Source organism: Impatiens glandulifera, chromosome 4 (genome assembly GCF_907164915.1).
Source record: "Impatiens glandulifera chromosome 4, dImpGla2.1, whole genome shotgun sequence".
Taxonomy (NCBI): Eukaryota; Viridiplantae; Streptophyta; class Magnoliopsida; order Ericales; family Balsaminaceae; genus Impatiens; species Impatiens glandulifera.
The window spans coordinates 13,864,903-13,881,164 of record NC_061865.1 but is presented as its reverse complement, the minus strand read 5'-3'; the positions used below and the strand labels follow the sequence as shown (position 1 = coordinate 13,881,164).

Here is a 16,262-nt window from a genome sequence, read left to right as displayed (position 1 = left end):
TCTTATTGGTTTATGAATTCCGTTTTTTTTTCTTCTGTTTTTGTTCTTGTTCTGTCAAACTAAAAAAACAAATGTAGCAAAAATAAATGTGAAAGAAAACAAGAAACAAGTTTTATTGACAAATTAGTTTCATATTAGGAAGGATAAAACATCAGGCCTTACTAAACAATATTAACCTCATTCTTTATTTTTTTTATTTGTCTTGTTCTTGTTCATCTAGCTTGTGATAGTTGTATGACTTATTAATCTTAGATTAGACATATTATTAAAGACTTATATATTCATTTTTCTAAAATTTTAGCATATTATTTTAACCCATTTGTTTCTCGGGCACGAACTTGTGTATTTCGATCTCTCCATTTATGAATAGTTGTTAACCTTTTTGTAAAGTGGTCAATATTCACTTACAAAAAATGTAATATTTCTTATAATCGTCAATAAATAAATAAAGCCCAATATCTTAAAAAAACTTACAAAAGCACAGTCATTACAAGTATAGCAAATTACTAAATAATAAAATTGTTGGTATCACTTGTTATGTGAAACTAAACAAAATAAATGAAGAGTTATGATTGAATTGAAAAATAGTAATTTTTCATAAAGTGATCAATAACAATTCTTCTTTAAGAATTTCAAATATCATCTTTGCAATAAGAATTCTACAAAATCCATACATTTGTGATAGATTGAAATTCAATCTTCTTATAAGGTTCTTTGGCAACCATAATTCTTTTATGATAATCTCTTCACAAAACTAATGGCAAATTCCAACTGATAATGAGTTCATGCTGTGATTCAAAAAGTAGATTAGATCCGATGAAAATATGTATAGTAATTAACTATATTTTTCCTAAGTTGAAGATTTTAATGTATTTATTAGAAGAAGGTATAATTCTATGAATCCTGTTGGATAGTGTTTTCAACAACCATAACAAAAAATGAGCACAGTCCCTAAGGATTTTCTCTTCAAACCAAAAAAAGAAAACATTTTCAAAGTAGTCTCTTCAAGTATTTTATTAATTTTATGATTTGATCAAATAGAGTGAAATTTTAGTCATTTCCCCCTACTTAATGTTTCTAGTGGATTCAAGCAACAACACAAAAATAACTTGTAAAAATATGTCGAAACTTCACCCATGGCTGCATATAATTTGAAAATCATCTTTATAATTACAGTCAAAATCATAACAAATATCAGATAAGAGAAGAAATTACAATTTCTTACATGAGAATGAGACAAATAGGTGCAAAAACTGAATCTAAAGTAGATAATACTCCTGATGATAATGCACAAAGATCCCTCAATTCAAAAAGAAAGAAAAAAATCAGTTTCAGCCATAAAATCCATACTTATAACTTTTTAAATATATTATAATTCAAAGAATTCAAATTTGAATTCAAATCCAATTTTACCTGAAAGTAATATATCCAGAAGAACCATAAAAAAAATCATCATCCAAGTTGACAGAAAATTAAGGTATAAAGTATAAAGATGATGCAACAATTTAAGAATTTAACCAAACAGAGTCAAATTTTGCCATTCTTTCCACATATAAGTAATTACTCTCATATTATGGTGCCCTTTTTTGTTAACCCAATGTAAGTTCTCATTCATCCTTGCTAGTATCGGGATCTTGAGCAGGCCGTTTCTTAGACAGTGGTGGAAGCACCTGAAGGAAAAATAAGAAAAATTAACTGAAAGTCAGTGAGAGCAAAAAATTATGTTTTGATCATCTTTAAAGGACTAATAGTAAGGAGTTGTTTACCTGATTCATTTCAGATAAAATTTTCTGTTTTTCGACTATCCACCTCTTTGCTAAGGAAGTTGGAGTCCTGATATTGGAGAATTTCAATGTTGGGTCGTTGAGGATAGTTTCCCAGGAGCTTTCTCCATGCCTACGGACTCCAATCCAAAGTGAGTCCAGTTCTTCTTCAAACAGCCAGATGTCCTCTTCTTTATTATGTTCCTTTCTGCACAAACAAGGCAGATAGATATTTCGTAGGTAATATTATGTTCAACAGACTGAATGAAACAATCAATCAATCAACTGGATGGAACTTACATCTTTGTTTCCATGGCGAACCGAGAAAGTTTTATCTGTGCACTTTTCTTGTGCATATTAGGAGATTGTGTATTGGTTCCAGATGCTTTTTGAATGGCAGATCTGTGAATTAAAGTATTGGAGCGTCCATCATTTAAGAATTGTGCAAAATGAAAAAAAATAAAAAATAAAAATAATGGACGTGCATGCAATGATTACGTTTCACATATGTTTTTGAACGGAGAGTTTGTGCAGACATCTGCAAGCAAATCAAGATGCATGATCTCGCCCTTGTCCTTCTTTCCTGTTGGCTTATCATCACAAGTGTTGTCATGTTTCGACTACAATGAAGCACAAACAGTTAATTCAATAATCGGTCTACAAATATTACTCTATTTAGAGTCACATGGAAAAGGAAGCTTCTATACTTACTGTGGTGGTATTCATGCTTGAAAGGTTCGGCAAGCTCTCAGTTACTTCTTCAGCGAGAACCTTATCATCAGCATATACTGAAGGATTACTCTCCTTGCAGTTTGAGCATTGCCACTCTCCCAAAGGAACATGCTTCAAATGATAACCGTCCTATTAGTGACTACAAAGAAGTTAAGATGAAAAAAACAATGTAAAGGTTTCGTACCTCTAGGGGTGGGGTAAGGCACCATAGATGATAAACGTTTGGGCAAATATCACAACATAGAAGATCTCCTCCATTTTCACATACAACACAGTCATAGTAGCTCTGTAAATAGGAAGAAAATAAAAGCAACTAAATTAAAATGAAAATTTGCAAATGTGAAAATTTAATGTTTTCTTCCATTTCCTTGACAATCGAAGAACAATAAATATCGCTATCTTAAGAAAAGTGGCCAATTTATTTTGAAGAACCATGTCTAATAATTTCGTACATATATCCAACAAAGGGAAAATGATAATTGAATAAGATTACCCAAAATCTAGGGTAAAACAAAAAAAGTGGCAAAAAAACACCGCTATTAAAAGTCAAGATCGCCGCTAAAGTAGTATAAGATATTGCCGCTATATCAAACTAACAAAATAGGGCACGGAAATCAGGTTTCCAAATGCAACAATAGTTCAACTAATAGAAACTGGTGGTGCAAAAAGATTAGTTCCCAACAACTTATATGATAAGTAAGTTCCAAATAGAGAATGAATCTCACCCCATCCTCTCCTATTTTAGGAGGCACTACCTCAAGTTGAGGATCTTCGAGATTTTGTTGTCCAGTCTCCTCCATAACACCTGATTCACAAAGGTAAAGTGATTAATCAACATGATAAAAATATGATTGAGGTGTCAAGAGGAAAAGTATTTCCTTATATTATAGGTTAACTATAAATTTTAAATGCTCACAACAAAACCAAGGGTCAAACGCCGCTATTCATGGTATATATGACAGTAAAAAATGTATTTATTGTGTACCATTAAGGTTCAATCAGCTTGGGTGAAGTTCTTAATGATTTCTTCACCCTTTTTGAAAAACAATTGCTGTCAAATGTCGGATTAAAATGCTTCTCCAATTCCATACATATCAAACGTCAGGAAAAAGAAAAACATGAAAGGTTATGATTGAAAACGAAAATAGTAATTTTCCATTATGTTATCAACAACTAATTCATCTAGCAACTTCATAGAGCATTCTTTGTATCTTTTATAAATGTTCTATCTTCCTTTTGATAACATCTAACAAGAAGCTTTCTTTTTGTTAGATTTTTTGGTCACGTAAACATATAAACTCTATTCTACTTTTCCTCTAAGTTTGTAAAGGGTTGTAGTAAATTCATATGAAAGAGTAGTTGGGTTGATTGAAAATACAACAAGAAGAGATACATGGTTGTCAAATCGATCAAATAATCTGGAAATGTTGGTACATGTGAGCAACTTCATAATAATATCAGAGTAAGAAGAAGAAGTATCTGTTACAGGAAGGAAGTTGAGAAATAAAAGCGTCGACAAAACCATTAAATAGTGAACATGTAAATCTAACACGGATCCCAAATCAATTACTATTTGAAGATAACCATACATACAAACCAACCAATCACCAATTGAAGCTGGAAGTGTGAATTACCTGATGCTTTTCATGGACTGTCTGCAAATATTTCTCAAAACTCAAAACCATTACAAAGATCAGGTAAGAGAAATAACTAGAATTCCTCTCATCTTAGCACATAACTACTTCAGATCAAATCCAATTTCAATCTCTGAATCTCCATTTGGGAAAACAGAAATGAAGTAAAGATCGATCAAACAAAACCATTAAATAGTGAACATGTAAATCTAACACGGATCCCAAATCAATTACTATTTGAAGATAACCATACATACAAACCAACCAATCACCATTTGAAGCTGGAAGTGTGAATTACCTGATGCTTTTCATGGACTGTCTGCACATATTTCTCAAAACTCAAAACCATAACAAAGATCAGGTAAGAGAAATAACTAGAATTCCTCTCATCTTAGCACATAACTACTTCAGATCAATTCAATCTCTGAATCTCCATTTGGGAAAACAGAAATGAAGTAAAGATCGATCAAAATAGATCAAAAGCATATCCATGAAAACAAAAACATGTTTATAGCTGTAAAATCTAAGAAGAAGAAGAAGTAAAGAAAACAAGGGCGTAATTCAACTAGAAATCTGATTCAACTACCGGATATGAAAGATAACTAGCAAGAAATGGAAATGGGATCACCTGATAGCAGCAGCCGGACGAAGGAAAGCTTTAGGGTTAAAATGAGCCGATCACGCAAGTGAAGAATAGCGTTGATATATATGAAGGGTGAAAAGGGCTGTCATAGAGAGAGAATGAGACAAATGGGTAGAAAAAAATTGGGCTTTAGAAAGGAGTGAATGGGTGCAAGAACTGAATGTAAAGCAGATTATACTCCTTAATTGCAATGAGCCACTTGGCAATACCCTTTCTGTTTCCACGTCTTAGTTCTATCCTTTGCTCAAATTCAATCGTTTGTATTTTGCTCCTCGTACTCCTTCTTTCATACAAGGGTGGCATGAGAAATTGGTAAAGCAACGATCTTTTTCAAAGAAAAAGAGAAAACAAAGAATGCCCATTCAAGGGTATTAGAGAATAGCACCTGAAGATCATGCATGATCAAGCGTTTTCAAATAGTTTCATGGGACTCACTTAACACAATCCTGCAAAAGGGGGTAATTAATAAGAACAGTTTTACATCCATTGATCCACCATTTCAGTGTGAACAAGAGGAATCAAATTGGGAAAAGAACTTGTATATGATTAGAAATTGAAAGGAGTCATACACAACAAAGAAAGGTTTCAATTCAGAATGAAGAACTGAAACCCAGAAAATAAACAAGCCTAAATTAAAAACTGGATAAACTGTGTGTATCATCGTTCGTTCTCTTAAGCAATTTTCTTGTTCATGTTTGTGGCAAGCTGACGCATTTGAAATCTCCAAATCAAGAAATAAACCAAACCCAATCCAATAAGAATAAACACCCAAACGGAGTCTTCATTCGTCTCCTTCACCGACTCAATCTCCACTATACTGAACGATTCACGCTCAACATCTCCCCGTATACCTTCGTTCACGTGCCCATACAACACATACGCCCTTTCTTTGCCGCCCACAGCGACGGAAGTCGAGAACCTCTCTTCCTCAAGGGAAGTTTCGTCAAACACCACGCCCTGAGACCAACTATCATCGCTCTTGATGAAGTACAAAGCGTACTGAGATACCACCAAAACAACGCCGTCGCGTCTCACAACGATTCCGTCAGGTAACTGCAGGTCCTTATTGAGAAGAACCTCGCGTGCCGACCCATCTTCAATGTTGACTTTAAACATCTTGCCGGTATTCGATTGCACAACGAGAAGGTATCCTTTGTTGATGTAGACTATCCCGTTTAAGCCGCAGAAACTGAAGGGCGACTCAGGATCAACTTTATGGAAGGTAAACGCAGGGGATCTGGAGAAAATTGAAGGATACCCATCTATCGTGATCTTCCAAATGAAGTTCCCAGCTGAATTGGTTACGTAGGCGTTTCCTGCTGAATCGAAAGTGACATCGTTGGCAATCGGGCGGTCAGATGTAGAGTCAAGATCCTCAAGTGGGGCGAGGAAGATTCGAGTGCGGTTGGTGGAACTGAGGTCATAGGCGGCTAGAGCGTTGTATACAGGGTGAGGAGAAGTGGAGTGGATGACTGCAAGGAGACGGCGGCGAGCGTTGTCGACGGCGAGACCTAGAACAGAGACGTTTTCAGGGAGTGATGAATCGAATAAAAGGGTATCAACAACGGCGGCGTCGGAGATGGAGTGAATGGTTCGTTGATGAATGGAACCGACGATGAAGTGTTCAGCGGATGAATCCCATGTAAGCCCTTCAGGGAATAAGTTGGGTGAAACGAAATTGATTTCGTGGGGTTTTCTGGCGAAGACTGGATCGGCGAAGGATGATAGGAAGATTGGGATGGTGATGAAGACGATGAAATCGAAGAAAGACATGATTTTGATTCGTTTGGTAATGGATTTGTGATTCAATTTCATGTATATATAGTTTTCATTTACTTCTTGTTCAAGAAGAAGACGCAGCCGCCGGCAATTCATTCTTATTTTCAGACTATTGTTAATCAATTAAATTATTATTAAGTAAGATATTATAATTTAATTGTTAAATTCAACTTACATCGTAACCCCGCGAAAATTGAACCGAATTGTTCCATTTGGGACGTTTTTTCCTCGAAACCGAACGAGCACGGGATGGTATTTGTGTCCCCGCCCCGATTTCACCCGATTTTACTCTGATTCTGCCCCGAATACCATAAACATAATTAAATATATTAAATTACCAATATATTTATTTATTTATTATATTTTATAAGAGTATTAAAATTATTTTTTTATAATAATATAAAATTTTAATATATTATAATATATATTATATTAAAAAAATTGATGTATATAATTTTATTGTATAATATTTATTTATTTTTTTAAATAAAAATTATTAACGGTGTCCTGCAGGATTTTCTGAAACCGAAAAAAACCGAACGAGATGGGGATGGTATTAAAAAATCTCCGAAATTAAAACGGGGCGGGGATGGTAATTATATTCCCCGCCCCATTACCATCCCTAGTTACAATGGCCGGTTGAAAATATACATTTAGTTGTATTTTTTTTCACTTCATTTGAATATAAATTAATTAATTGTCAATGATTAATTTAAGACTTTAATAATAATTATTTTTAAACAAATTAAAAATTTAGTATCACATTTACATTAAAAACTAAATTTTAAATCACAGATGATATAAATTTATATCTTGAGTTAGCAAAGATATTAGAAAATATAGTTTTTTTTAATCACTTATTATATGCAAATGTAAGTAAGATATTTTAAATTAATGATTATTATTGACAGTTGCAGTTGCAGATTTATATAGTTCAGCTGGGCTGAAACTAAAAAAAAATCATTAACTCATAATTTCTTAAAATTTAAATTTTTTATATAATTTAAAAAATAATATTTACTTTTTTATTTACCCTCATTTTATTCATAATTTTTTTTTTCTAAACTTACCTAACTCGGGTTCCGAGATGAGTCCTGGTTAATAAGTATTTATAAATATAATTAAGTGATGATATATTATGTAAAATTAATAATTTAAATATATATATATAAATAATTAAATTGAAATTATATTTATAATAAATTAAAGTATTAAGAAAATATATATAACTAAATTTAAACAATAAACTAATAAAATAAAGAATAAATAAAATAAATTAGTTTGTAACATAAATAATCAGAGTTGTTCATTGGTTCATTTTTAATTTTTTTTTTAAGTCAATTCAATACATTTGAATTAGATTTTTTATTTAATAAATTATATAATATATAATTAAAATAAATAATAAAAAATTAATTCGGTGTTATCGGTTTAGTTTTGAACTTAAAACTCGAACTCAAAAATCAAATTAAAAACTTTATTTGAATTCAAATGGTTTTAAAGTTCTATTTAAAAACAAAAAATGAAATTCAAATTATTCGAATTTAGTCGAATATTCAGTTAGACCAAATATTTAACACCCTTAATAAATAATAGGTAAGTTTTTTTAAGAGATTAAAATGTCACAAGTTCAAATTCGTATTTAAAAGCGTTTTGATTTTGAGTTGAGGTGAGAAATGCGGTTGAATGTTAATAATAATAATAGGTAAAATTTTATTTGGACAGTAATAAATCAGTCCGAAGAACTCCATAAAAACGAGTTACTTATTGGCATCCGGGATCTTTGTTTATAAAAATGTTTTTTTTATAGTGAAATCAATTTAGAGAGAAATGTTTAGTTTACAGGGGAAATTTGATCAATGACCCTCAAAAGAGAGTCATTCTCATTTTTAACCTTACTAAATTCAGTTTTTATTTTTAACCTTTTTTTAAAAAAAATTCTATTTTTACCCTTACTAACTTTTTACATTTTTTTTTCTTCCTCTTCCTTTTCCTTTTCCTTCCATTTCCCCTTTTACCCGTTTTTTCCCCTCTTCCCTTCCCCCGGCGACAGTCCCCGACTGCTCCCCAGTTGCTCTCCCCCTGCGACTCCCACGCCCCACACCCCAAGCCGACTCCCCCACGACGCTTCCAGCCCCAACCGACTCCCCCACGATCGTCAACCGCCCACCCCTCAAGCCCGACTACCCATTGATCGCCAAACGCTTCCAAGCCGACTCCCGACGATCGCCAAGTCCCGGAGACGCTGAGCCCGACGTTCGCCCAGCATTACTGAAGTTAGTTCGACTACTCCCCGATGATTTTACTGTTTTTGCATGTTAATTATGAAGGTTTTATAGGTTTATGTTTTAGTTAGTTCTATTGTTTTGGTTTGAAATGCTTTGATCCGAGAAATGTATAGTTTTTCCTTATACTTAATGGTTTATGAACATTTTCACGTGGGTAATTGAAATGCGTGGTATGCAATTGAGTGGGGCGTGGGGTGGGACGTGGGGGTGGGGCGTGGGCTTGGGCGTGGGTGGTGCGTGGAGCATGGACTTGGGCGTGGGTGGTGCGTGGGCTTGGGCGTAGAGTTAATGGAAATAATACATTTTTGCCAAACACTACTTCCCCTCTACCCTCCCTCTCAATATCTTCTCTCGAACTCCATTTTCCGCACAAGATATTAGAGTTAAGTTGTTAACAAGAAAGTGCAAAGAAAGTAAATGGTCGGATCAAGCAACATGACAACATGAACGAACATCGTCGACCGAGCAATACTTCAAAAATTGCTCCGGCGAAGAAAAATATAATGTCCATCCACTAAATTTTAATGGTGTCGACAATTCGAACACTATTCTAAGCGCCATAACTCTCACTGGAATAAACTATATCTCCTGGACAAAGTGTATCAAACCAGTATCAAACCATCTCTTCATGCCAAGGTGAAACTCGATTTTCTCGACAAAAGTTGTGTAAAACTAGAAGACGATGATGGAGTAATTCAATGGATTGTCGTAGACATCATGGTTCGCTCCTAGATCTTAAACACTATCTCAAAAGAGATTCGAGCAAATTTCGAAGGAGCAATTACTACATTGGATCTATGGAAAAAGGTCAAAACTCACTAAAAAGGAAACAAAAGATCAACACTCTACGGATTTTTCAACTATCAATCATGGTAACATAACTACTGAAGAATATTATTCAAATATTATGTTATACTGTGAAGAAATGACTAGTATTAATCCCTTCCGAAATGTGAATGTGATTGATCAAACATAGAAAATTGTATAGGATGTAGAACAATTAAGAAATTCAATCTCATATACTAGAATGTAAAACTATTACAGATCCTACTAGGTCTAAATGAATTATACAAAAACGTTAGAGATCAAATTCAAAATTTTGATTTATCTCTACTCAGCTTATAAGATTTTTACAATGGTCTTAAACATTGAAAAGAAGAGGGAAATACTCAACATCCTTCATTATGAATTTTCTATAAGTCAAACAAAAAATATGAGTTAAAGCATACTCGAATACATATTAGGAATCATGCACAATAAGTCGCAAATTCGTAATTGAATTAGGTGTAGGAAAGCTTCATTTAATGAAGCGATGCAAATTGACATGAAAAATCTAAAAAGATGCACTAAGAGGAAGGGCAAAGTTTCTCTAAGTCTATAAAATAAGAAATTTAAAATGTTTGGTGTAACATGTGAATAACATGTGTCTTCAAACCACTATCGACATTAAAGTAAAGCAGTATAGAAAAAATATAGAATACTACATGAACAACGTAAAAATGAAGATTTAAGAGTTGGTCAATACCCACAAAGTTAGACGTTTGGTGAAAAAAGTTCTAAGAGTCGAAAAAGGAAGGAGTCGAAAAAGGAAGGAATAAAAAAAGGAATAAATCTAAAAAAAGAAAAAGAGGAAGGAATAGAAAAATAAAGAAAAAGAAAAAAATGTAAATTGAGACAATTAAGGAGGAAAAAAAGAAGAAAACTCATATGAACGAAATACGAAGGTGACTGAAACAATCTTTAAAAGGTTTCAAATCATTCCATGAGTGTTATCATCTGGATTTTGGAAAGGACTATGTTTTGCCTTGACATTTTCGTAGCTTAAAGACATGAGGGACGAGAAGAAAAATATTTGTGCTTATTAGAAATAAGAATGAAGTTTAAAAAATTTCAAGGGATCACAAATATTAGATACCCGAATCATTTCATCAGTAGAACTAGCCGGATGTGTCAGTCTTTTAGTCGAATGATGTAAATATTTCTTTTAATAGCTTGACACATTTTTTTGTCCTTGTCTTGTGGCCCTAACTAGAACAGAAAAATAAGTTAAAAAAATGCGGTTGATAGTTTAACCTATACAGAGATGGGTGTAGTCCAATGATCGGTGTCATTTTCCAAAATACGATCGTTATTAGAGTCATCTCGTCAAATTTCCCAACAACTTTATCTATCTATTAAGAAATATAAATTATATAATATATAAAATAATTTTATATTTTTGAATAGCCAAAATGATGATATATTGATATACTGGTGGTGGTAGTGTACTCTTCATCACTATAAGTGAATCTGATCGGCTTTTGAGAATCCGTCATCTCCTCATCTTACCAGAGGTTACTTCCTGAATCAATTTCCATGTTCGATTTCGTATCAAATTAGCGAATCTGTGTAATTGATCTTATACTGCTGGTGCTGGCAGTGTACTGTTCATCGTTATGGGGCTATGGCTGTTCAAAATCTCTATCCTCAAGCAAAAGTTACATTTGGTCCATGGATTCTATTGTAACTTTGACAGAGAAAGACTATTAAGAAAGAGATGGTGAGCAGACTAACTTCATCATGATTCCTACGTATGACCAATCTACTGTTTTTCAATCACACGCAGGAACGCATTATTATTATTATTATTATTATTATTATTAGTCGGAATTCCGCTCTAGTTCGTGAAGAGGTTATCCGAGAAGAAGCTTGGAGAAGAATAATGGGCGATGAATGGTGGGGTATAAATGAAGAACCCATTACAATCTATTACATGGGTATGCATTTTATAGAATAGGCGATGAATGGTGGGATCTTTGTGTTGAATCAGGTGGAAACATAGCTATTGAATTTGAATCAGTTGCTAGAAAGGGAGTCAAAATGGTCTATGTAAATGTAATGCCAAGTGGCTCATTGCAATTAAGGAGTATAATCTGCTTTACATTCAGTTCTTGCATCGGCTCACACCCTTCTAAACCCCAAATTTCTACCTTTTCAACAACCATCCTCTTAACCCCTTTCATATATATTTATCAACGCTCTTCTTCATTAGCCCTAAAGCTTATCTGCCTCCAGCGGCTGCTATCAGGTGATCCCATTTCACTTTCTTCCTAGTTATCTTTCATATCCGGTAGTTTAATCCGATTTCTAGTTCAATTACGCCCTTGTGTTCTTTACTTCTTCTTCTCCTTAGTGTTTACAGCTATAAACGTGTTTCTGTTTTCATGGATATGCTTTTGATCTTGTTTTGATCGATCTTTACTTCATTTCTGTTTTCCCAAATGGAGATTCAGAGATTGAAATTGCATTTGATCTGAAGTTGTAATGTGCTAAGATGAGAGGAATTCTAGTTCTTTCCCTTACCTGATCTTTGTTTTGGTTTTGACTGTAATTAGAAACATGAGTTTCGAAATATATGCAGCCAGTCCATGATAAGCATCAGGTAATTGACAAGTGAAATCCAGCTTCAATTGATGGTTGGTTGGTTTGTATGGTTATCTCCAGATAGTAATTGATTTGGGATTCATGTTAGGTTTACATGTTAATGGTTTTGTCGATGCCTTTATTTCTCAACTTCCTGTAACAGATTCTTCTTCTTTGAGCTCTGATATTATTGTGAAATTGCTCACTTCGATAGATACCTATTTAACAGCGATATATCTTTTCATGCTGTATTTTTCAATCAACCGAACTACTTTTTTATATGAATATACTACAGCCCTTTACAAACATATAGGGAAAGTAGTTATAAAGTTTATTTGTTTAGGTGGCCAAAAATCTAACGAAAAGAAAGCTTCTTGTTAGATGTTATCAAAATAAACAGCAATCATTTATACTATGGCTTAGATTCGTTGTGTTTACATATACAAAGAATGCTCTATGAAGTTGCTAGAAAGCTTAGTTGTTGATCACTTTTTGGAAAATTACTATTTTCTATTCAATCATAACTCTTCAATCTTCATGTTTTTCTTTTTCCCGACGTTTGGAATTGGAGAAGCAATTTAATACGACATTTGACAGCAATTGTTTTTCGACAAGCTGATTGAATCTTAATGGTACACAATAAGTATAGGTTTTTACTGTCTTATATAGCAAGAATAGCGGCGTTTGACCCTTGGCTTTGTTTTGTAAGCATTTAAAATTCATCATTAACCAATGATATATGGAAATACATTTCCTCTTGCAACCTCAATCCTTTTTTTTATGTTGTTTAATCAATTTACCTTTAGCCACTGATGGGTGAATGAACTCAACAATAGCTAACAATTCAATGTTAATTACTGAAGGATGCTGAAACTTTTAACTTGATCAGTGGAAGATATAACTGCCTTATCAAAGTATGGTCCTCTGTGAAGACATGATGCATAAAAATGGAAACTATCATTGTGAATCAGGTGTTATGGAGGAGACTGGACAGCAAAATCTTGAGTTAGTGCCTCCTAAAATAGGAGAGGATGGGGTGAGATTCATTCTCTATTTGGAACTTCACTTATCATATGAGTTGTTGAGAGCATAATCCTTCTTTTTGTTGAACTATCGATGCATGTGGAAAGTTGATTTTTGTGCCCTATTTTGATTAGTTTCGTAAAGGTAGCGATATTTTAACAATTTGACCATGTCGTTTACTACTTTAGCCGCGATCTTGACTTTTAATGGCGGTGTTTTATGCCACCTTTTGTTTTTCCTGCGATTTTGGGCTTTGTTTCTTTTACCGGCGATTTTGAACTTGGGTAATATTATTCTCAAGAAGAATGTAAGAAATGATTAGACATGGTTCTTGTGCATTTAGATTTTAGAATAAATTGGCCACTTTAGGAAAAGGATAATGATATTTATTTTTCTTCGATTGTAGAGGATAATGGGGAAAACATTAAATTTGCCCATTTGCAAATTTTCATTCTAATTTAGTTTATTTTCATCCCATTTACAGAGCTACTATGACTGTGTTGTTTGTGACGATGGAGGGGATCTTGTATGTTGTGATATCTGCCCAAATGTTTATCATCTATGGTGCCTTAAACCGCCTCTAGAGGTACACATCATTTACATTGTTTTGTTTTTTCCATCTAAACTTCTTTGTAGTCACTAAGCGGACAGTTATCCTTTGAAGCATGTTCCTTTGGGAGAGTGGCGATGCTCAAACTGCAAGGAGAGTAATCCTTCAGTATATGCTGATGATAAAATAGAGCAGGATGTCAAAATCTCGAAAATGGGAAAGGCGACTATTGCACCTCTTAATGGGGTATGTTCTTAACTCATCTCTTAATCTGACTTCAATTATGACTCGTTTCTCAATTTTTCTTCAGGATGGTGTTGATGAAGCCAGTGTGAGTAGAAAAGAGGAGACATGCAGTGAACTGGAACATCTTAAAGTTTATAGAAGAAACAGGTTCAAGATGCAAGCTAGGAAAGAAGAGGATGATGTTAAAAAGAATAAGAGTGAAGCAAATGAGGCGAGAAATCTTCTCGCTGAAGAAGTAACTGGGAGTCTTCCGAACCTTTCAAACATGAACACTACCACAGTAAGTACAGAAGCTTCCTTTTACAAGTGATGGTAAATAGAGTATTTTTTTAGACTGTTTATTGAATTAACTGTTTGTGCTTCATTGTAGTCGAAGCTTGTCAACACTTGTGATGATAAGCCAACAGGAAAGAAGGACAAGGACGAGATCATGCCTCTTGATTTTCTTGCTGATGTCTGCACAAACTCTCGCTTCAAAAATTTATGCGAAACGTAAGCATTGCGGAAGGACAAAAAAGAGGGGTGTGCATAGCTGAAAGCATGCACGTCCTTTATTTATTTAATTATTATTAATTTTTTACCATTTTGCGCAATTTTTAAATGATGGAAGCTAATACTTAAATTCACAGGTCTTCCATCAAAAAAGCATTTGAAACCAATAAGAAATCTGCTAATATGCACAAGAAAAGTGAACAGAGAAAACCTTCCCAGATCGCTGTGCAATATTTGGAAACAAAGACGTAAGTTCCATCTAGTTGATTAATTGTTCATTTCATTCAATCAACCTTTATTGATTTCATTCAATTTGGATTGGAGTCCGCAAGCATGGATAAAGCTCCTGGGAAATTATCCTCAATGACCCAACATTGAAATTTTCCTATTTCAGGACTTCAACTTCCTTAGCAAAGAGGCGGAGATTTGAGAGACAGAATGGTCAATCTGACATTATTCAGGTGAACAATTACTCCTTTAAGATGATCAAAACCTAGTTTGCTTGCTCACTGTTTATCAGTTGATTTATTTTCTTTTTCCTACAGGTCCCTAGTTCAGATAGCTCGTCCCTACTGTCTAAGAAACTGGCATCTCAAGATCCCGATACTGGCAAGGATGAATCAGAACTTACTCTTAAAGACTTGGTTAATAAAAGAAAGGGCACCATAAGGAAAGAATGACCAAGATTTTACTTATTGGCTAAATTACCAGATTGTTGCATCATCTTTATATCCTGTCAACTTGGATGAAGATTTTTTATGGTTCTTGTTGGATTTGATCTTAGACTGTGCTTGGAACTGTAAAATCGGATTTCAATTCAAACTCTAATTCTATGAATTTTAATCAAAAGCTTTATCCTTCTGGTGTTGGCAGTGTGCTGTTGAAAAGTTTTATCCTGAAGCAAAAGTAATAATTAGTCCATGGATTAACAATGTATTCTATTATAACTTAGGTATAGAGATTTTTAACAGATCAAGACTTAGGTGAAGAAAGAGATTTTATAACTTAGATTTCTATTTCTTGAGTTATTGTTGCTTGTGGAAAGCTGATTTATATGTCCCAAGATTTTCTATTTATTGAGTTATTGTTACTAGTGGAAAGCTGATTTATGTGTCTGCTGTTTCATATAGCTAGCGATATTAACAATTATACAACATCTTTTACTATAGGTGGGTAAATTGACAGATTTTTATCCGGGATCTCTAAGACCTTACAAACAAGAAAAATGCCAGAACAGCTGACTTATGCAAAGGATCTCAACTTTAATGATTGGAAGATCACCTTCTATCGCAGTCTGACTCACGTTGAGGACGAAAGACTTGTTAGCCTTGTCTAACCTGTTCTGAATGTTGCAATACATTTTTGTTAGCCTTGTCTAAACTGTTTCGAATGTTGCAATACATCCTTAGAACCATAACAATTATTTTTCTAATTGTCTCCCCTGATTTCAATACCAGTGTTATTTACCACTCGACCTTCATAAGTTGCCATCAAATTTCCCCTGATAGAAAAGTGAAGTCATCTAACCTCACATTTATTAAAAAATTTCTTTCATAATTTTTTTTTTTAAATTGGGACAACTAAAATATTTTTTTTAAATATAGTCATTTTTATTTAAATTTAGTTTTTTTTCGTTCTATTGATTTAATATTACTTTCCATTTTTTAACGTGAATTATCACATAATCTCAAATTGGAGAAAATAATAATA

At 33.6% G+C, this 16,262-nt stretch overlaps 3 protein-coding genes across 4 annotated transcripts; 1 reads left to right on the top strand and 2 right to left on the bottom strand.

Moving 5' to 3' along the window:
- Positions 1 to 1,427: 1,427 nt before the first annotated feature.
- Positions 1,428 to 5,160, bottom strand: LOC124933469 (protein CHROMATIN REMODELING 4-like). 2 transcript variants are annotated; one of them, XM_047473873.1, is made up of 8 exons: positions 4,758 to 5,160; positions 3,221 to 3,300; positions 2,680 to 2,781; positions 2,475 to 2,606; positions 2,262 to 2,383; positions 2,064 to 2,165; positions 1,767 to 1,971; positions 1,428 to 1,670 (listed from the first exon to the last, which is right to left on the bottom strand). In XM_047473873.1, exons 2-8 carry the CDS (start codon positions 3,293 to 3,295, stop codon positions 1,608 to 1,610), a joined length of 801 nt encoding a protein of 266 aa, XP_047329829.1. In that variant the 5' UTR covers positions 3,296 to 3,300; positions 4,758 to 5,160; the 3' UTR covers positions 1,428 to 1,607. The 2 variants fall into 2 exon arrangements, with proteins under 2 accessions (XP_047329829.1, XP_047329830.1); XM_047473874.1 differs by lacking the exon at positions 4,758 to 5,160 and having other exon boundaries at positions 3,221 to 3,653.
- A 135-nt stretch (positions 5,161 to 5,295) lies between these two features.
- On the bottom strand, positions 5,296 to 6,577 carry LOC124933467. The gene has a single exon (XM_047473871.1). The coding sequence runs from the start codon at positions 6,543 to 6,545 to the stop codon at positions 5,445 to 5,447; it is 1,101 nt and encodes a 366-aa protein (XP_047329827.1). The 5' UTR covers positions 6,546 to 6,577; the 3' UTR covers positions 5,296 to 5,444.
- Positions 6,578 to 11,162: 4,585 nt separating this feature from the next.
- Positions 11,163 to 15,389, top strand: LOC124936783 (protein CHROMATIN REMODELING 4-like). Its single transcript, XM_047477311.1, has 11 exons — positions 11,163 to 11,378; positions 11,445 to 11,595; positions 11,649 to 11,906; positions 13,105 to 13,277; positions 13,749 to 13,850; positions 13,929 to 14,060; positions 14,125 to 14,340; positions 14,431 to 14,552; positions 14,690 to 14,800; positions 14,947 to 15,013; positions 15,098 to 15,389. The coding sequence occupies exons 4-11, from the start codon at positions 13,158 to 13,160 to the stop codon at positions 15,230 to 15,232; spliced, it is 1,005 nt and encodes a 334-aa protein (XP_047333267.1). The 5' UTR covers positions 11,163 to 11,378; positions 11,445 to 11,595; positions 11,649 to 11,906; positions 13,105 to 13,157; the 3' UTR covers positions 15,233 to 15,389.
- The last annotated feature ends 873 nt before the right edge of the window (positions 15,390 to 16,262 follow it).